We start from the raw sequence: 6,000 nt of genomic DNA, 5'->3' as shown, positions 1-6,000 counted from the left end.
GGGGGACGAAGGGGCGTCTCCCCGGATCTGCCACTTGTTGGGTCCCTGCTGGAGGAGGAGTGGCCCGACTGTGCCCTGGATCACAGTCTATGGCAACCCCGAGCTGAGAGCCCACACCTCGGCTCTGTCTCTGCAGCCGGCTTCCCTGCTCCAATACTTGGGGGCTCTGCCACACTCAGGCACCCCCAGTCTTTCTGTGACCCTCAGGGTCCTGAGACCACACTGTCCTGTGAGGGTTCCACCCCCCGCTTAGTCACTGGAGCAAAGTCCCTCAGTGGAGCAGACTTCTAAAAGTTCCGATTTTGTTCTCCGAGGGTCTATCACTTGCCAGAGCGGCCGACGGAGGCCCCCTCCCCTGCCATCTATCCTCCCGTATATCACCTCAGATTCACTTCTCCGCACGTCCTACCTTCCAGAAAGTGGTCGCTTTTCTGTTCAGAGAGTTGTTGCTATTCTTTTCTTCGATCTCCTGTTGAGTTTGTAGGTGTTCAGAATGGTTTGATCCCTATCCAGCTGAATTCCTGAGACCAGAGGAAATCCAGGTCTCCTACTCCTGCGCCATCTTGCTCCCGCCACCCCCAGTATCTGTAGATATTTTCCCAGAGGTATATTCTTCTGACTACTACTGCTCAATGGAAGAAGTTTAGGACTGGCTTTCAGTATTTTAGGGAGAACAAAGGTTTCACCATACAGTGTGCAAACCTCATGTAATCTCCATTTTCTCAGTATAATGTCACATGACAGATGCCAGCTATGCCTGGAGTCTCTACTCCTGAAGTTCTTGGTACAACCTCTCCCAGATTTTCTGTCCTCTTTCTGCTCATTTCAGATGGCAAAAAGGTAGTTCCTAGTCTGAAGGACATGGACAAGAAAATCAGGAATAGAAAGCTTAGTCTTCTTTCTGCAAATTTTAAATCAATTCTTGTCCTTTTCTTTTTTTCTAGCTCCCACTTTCTGAAGTCCTAGCTGCCTTAAATTTCTAAAAGTTTGAGGATATTATTTTCTTCTTTTTGGGTTGCACCACTGTAGCTTAGGTTTCAGTTGTGCTTGTTAAGTCAGTTTTCACAATGCATTCATTTTCCAGCATCCTAAAATATGTCATCATTGCTCATCTGTCACTGTCTTCTTTCCCATCACTTTCATCCTCTGGTGTGCTAATGCCATTTTTATTCTTACTCAGTTTATTTCTTTGTTTTAGGAGGTTTAAGAAGGAAGTACAGATAAACGGATAAGTTCAATAAGTCAGGTTTGCCAGGACAGTCTTTAAACAAGCAGGAAAGCCAGGTCTCTCATGAGATATCACAGATGTTCCATTTGTAAACTGAGTGAGATTTTTTTTTCTAGCACAACTTTTGTTAACAAAGAAACTGTTTGCCATTTGAAGATTTTAAAGTCCTGTGAGATTTCTAAAAACAACTCACAAAAAATGAATTTAGTCTGATTAAACGAGTCTGGTTATAACAAACAAAAACTAGGAGCTGAGAGACATCATCTGTTTCATCTGAACTCATACTGAAAGACAAAAGATGCAATTCAGAATCATTTCATAACCTTTCTCAAAAAAATTGCAAGATACGTAAGCAAGTCATAATGCATGGCACCATTTTCCAATTCCAATAAGACTTGATATAAACAATGAAATATCCATAATCTACCCATAAACTAAATAAAGATAATAATTATGGAAGTTTTAAGATAATAATTTTATTTTAAAATATTTTTCATGTGTGACACAAATTATCAAATATATCCTTTCAAATTGTTATTTATTGATTTTACACCTGTTTGATATTTAATAAACAGACAAAGTTGAATGGGCTCTAAAGTTCAACAGTCAAGAAATTTTAATATTAGTGTTTATTTGTTGGTATTAATTATTGTTATGTTTTGGTGTTAGTTTTTAAAAGCTACATAGTCTTCTTAGAGATACATGATAAATAACTGAAATGTAAATAAGATCTTCTCTAAAGAATGACCAGAGAAACCCAAGGAGATCAAAAAAATACAAATACCTGAAAAATAATTTATGGAAAATGAATCCCAGACAAGTAAATAAAAATATTTTTTCACTGACAAATATTTAAAGGAAGTATGCATTCATAAAAATATAATCACAGTGTATGAATCAGCTATCATTCAATTTGCCTTAAAACTGCCCACCAATTTGGCTGATATTAAGAGGCTGAGCCATTTGTTTAAAAAGGTGGATTTCTAAGAATTACTCATACAGTTCTTAGATCTGGAACTTGGGTCTATTATTGGTGATTAGACATATTTGGGAAATGGTATATTAGAGGAACTCAAGTGGAACAATGATAGCACTTACTCAAAAATCTCAAAACACTCATTAAAAAAAAACATAGTATTTCACTGAAATCAGGGACTTGTCTATGACTCACCTTATCGAATAAAGAACATTTCCATTCTTGAAAATTCTTAACAATTTATTGTCTGTAGTAACTTCATGAAAGTTGGCACCCTTTTCATTGGCAAAGAACAAATCAGGTTTCCAAATGGAGTCCAACATGGAAGGGTCTAGGTCTAAAGAGTCATCAGGATATTCACTATATGCAAGGCGAGGATCATTCCATTTCTGACGAAGAAAGATATTCACTCTGTAATCCTATGACAAAAGAAAGAAAAGAAAAAAAAAACCTGCTTTAAAAGTTTAGAATCTTATGTGCTATTCTTTGGGCACCTCTGAATTTTAGCAAAAGCCACTGACATCCTTGTGAGCTTTCCATACCCCACAGTCCTCACTCATTACTACTGACAAAAGTCATTTTAGTTACAAGGCTTTGCCCATGTTTTTAGTCATCTATATGTCTCTAAAGAAAAGGTCACAGAAGAGTACAATTTTATTATGCTTATATTTTGCCATTCCATTCAAATTTCACTTTCCTGGTTTGTCAGAATAAAATGTTGGATTGCTATCAGACACTTGAAATAAAATATTTTCACCTTTGCATTTATTTTCTAGAACCATTTCTTTTAGTAGATATCCAATAGCATCCAGAATGCATTTAGTGAAATTTTCTTGAAAGCTGTTTTATAAAAGTGATTATATATGTTTCTTTACAATGAAGACATGTTTCCTCATGTTTAATATAGCATATAAGTTCCATGAAACAGGTGATTTGGAAAAAATAAAAGGTGATTTTGAAATAATGAAAGAAAAATAAAGTAACATTATTGCCAGTAATCCTTTAAGAAGATTTGGCTAAAGAGTTTTTCTGATTAGACTATTCACAGTTGGCTAAAAAGGGGAAGAGTCAAAGATATCAATCAAATTCTTACAATTTCTGGACTAATGTACAGAATGACATAGATTCATAGCCAGGTGTACGTGTGGGTTTTGTACACAAGTATACGAGCATAAGCACTACCTATGACTTTGTAATTTTCCCCTTAGATTTTTGAAATGAGTGAATAAATTAAACATGCAGACTTCGTTATAAGCGTGAGTAAAGTGAACATTTTAGGAAGATTTTATTTCCATGGAAAATAGCCAAGGTTGGAGATATTCAGAGAAACTGAACACCAGTTTTCATCTATTCTTTTATTCCTTGAAAACCAAATTACATGTTAACAGAATATAATAGCCAAGCAATCACAAAGAATGTTTCCATAATATCAGGCCTGGTAGATTGCTTCTCGTGCAGGGTGGTCAAATTCAGAGTAGTGAACGTTACAAATATTTATGTTCCCCTGATTATTATTTGTGCACTGAGACCCTATCTTCTAACTGTAACTGAGGTTACATACCAGATAATATTTTTTTCTGCTTGCTAGGTGCCCCATGTATCTTCCAAAGTGACAATGGAACAGAGTTCACTTCAGCTTTTTACCACAAAGTTCACGATAATGTGGAAATCTCACCAGCCACAAGGATCTGCAGAACCTGTAAATGCGGATATATGAACAAGCTTCTCCCAGCCAAAGACAGGTCATCCTCTCTTAGTCTAGAGTTCAGAATGCCAAGAAGCATAGCTCCCTGGTCTATGGCCAGTTCTTGCAACCCTAATTACTCCGTAGTCTGTGCCTCAACCCTAATTATCGCCAAAGGAATAGGTGATCAGACTGAAGTCAGTTTCTCTCTGCCTTAACTGTAGGACAAAATGAAAGCAACTCCAGTTATAATGTTACCCGCCAGGAAAAATAACTGACAAGTAAGGAATTTCCTTTGGACCGATTCTTAAGATTTTTTATATATATACAATTATATATAATTGAGAGAGCCTGCAAGTGTTCCCCACTGTGAGGCTAAAATAAAAGTACTTTTAAGCTACAGTATATGTAATAAAATTTGGTTGAATCTCCTGATCCTATGCTCTTGGTTTAGTGATAATTTTATAGACAGAATCTTGGATCTTCCAGGAACACTTTTTTTTTGCTACAGGAATGAGCTAAAAAACAAAACACAACAGAACAAAAAAACCCACAAAAACAAAAACCACCCAGGTATGCTTCAGTTTCTGTTTCTAAATTACACAAGGCAGAAATCAACTGTCACCTGTCACCGAGACCAAATGCTATCCTATATCCATTGTGCTCTTTTTGTGAATAACCAGAAATATCTTTGTTTACAAACACATTTAGGTCTTCGGTTTAGGGCCAGGGTCCAAAGCAAAACTCAAAAATGATCATCTCCTGAAAGCCTAGAAACTGAGGTTTTAACAGTTCTCGCAGTTTGGGTTTTAACCTGCCTGCAAATGAACATTGTTCTGGGAAGCTTCCCTATTCTTTTTTTTTTTTTTTAAGATTTTATTTATTTATTTGAGAGAGAGAGAATGAGAGAGAGCATATGAGAGGGGTTAGGGTCAGAGGGAGAAGCAGACTCTCCGCCAAGCAGGGAGCCCGATGCGGGACTCGATCCAGGGACTCCAGGATCATGACCTGAGCCGAAGGCAGCCGCTTAACCAACTGAGCCACCCAGGCGCCCGAAGCTTCCCTATTAAACAACCAAATTCAGCATTTTAAAAATAAATTTTTAAAGCTTATTCTTCATAGCCAGTGTATCCCATTCATACTGGGCAACCAATATTATCTGTGCGTCCTGATCATTTGTGAAAATGTGCAAAGCGTAAATAAAATGACATCGTCAAATAATGCCACCTGAAAGAAGTCCTTGTAACTTGATTTGCAATAACTTGCCTATACTAAATGACCATGAACTAAAGCAGGAAACAATTTTGCAAAATAGAGATAATGGATGTGTATGCAGCACATGCAAAAAATTTTAAAATAGACCCACTAAAGTTGGTTTAAAATGTAATCATTCCTGACTATATGTAAAACAAAGACTAATTGTTTTATTAATGGAATTTTCCCTATTCACCTGGGCTATGCCCTATAAGGGTGAAAATGTAGAAAGGTTATATGTGAGTAAAAAGAAAAAGACAATAATAAATATGAGATAATATATATGAAAATGAAATAAATATTTATATTTCACATTTCTGAAAATCTAGACATGTATTGAACTCATTCTTAAGTCTTATAAGGCACCTAAATTGACTTTTATATGGAATCATAAAATTTTAGGACAGAGACATGTAATGATTCTTTTCTCTACAAACTCCTGCAGTAAAACCTTCAGAAGTTAATCTTATTTTTCATCATTTTTTCATGTTACATAATAAATAATATTTATTATATGTTATACTATATTAGTATCAGCCCTATCTACCGCCAAAGGAATAGGTGATCAGACTGAAGTCAGCTTCTCTCTGCCTTAATTATAGGAGAAGATGAAAGCCACTCCAGTTATAATGATGTTTGTCAGGAAAAAATAACTGGCAAGTTATATGTTAACTATATGTTATATAGTTATATGTATATGTTATATTAGTATATTATTAATATTGTACAGTAACAGTGATGAAATACGGTTATTATTTCATAATACAAAAAGACTAATTTTGACATTTCAGAAGTCAAAATTTCTTGTTATTATTCGAATAGAAAAATACACTTTATTCTAATTAGTTTAATTAATTC

General features: G+C 35.8%; 1 protein-coding gene across 2 annotated transcripts in view; it reads right to left on the bottom strand.

Moving 5' to 3' along the window:
- GLRA3 (glycine receptor alpha 3) overlaps positions 1–6,000 on the bottom strand; it is a 179,570-nt gene that overhangs the window by 74,087 nt on the left and 99,483 nt on the right. For both annotated transcript variants that reach the window (XM_081810865.1, XM_081810870.1), the window contains exon 4: positions 2,400–2,623. In XM_081810865.1, coding sequence (XP_081666991.1) covers positions 2,400–2,623 — 224 coding nt within the window. The remainder of the gene's footprint in view (positions 1–2,399; positions 2,624–6,000) is intronic.

Source organism: Leptonychotes weddellii, chromosome 2, assembly GCF_054177405.1.
Source record: "Leptonychotes weddellii isolate Sample4059 chromosome 2, ASM5417740v2, whole genome shotgun sequence".
Lineage (NCBI taxonomy): Eukaryota > Metazoa > Chordata > Mammalia > Carnivora > Phocidae > Leptonychotes > Leptonychotes weddellii.
This window is presented reverse-complemented; position numbering and strand designations above follow the sequence as displayed.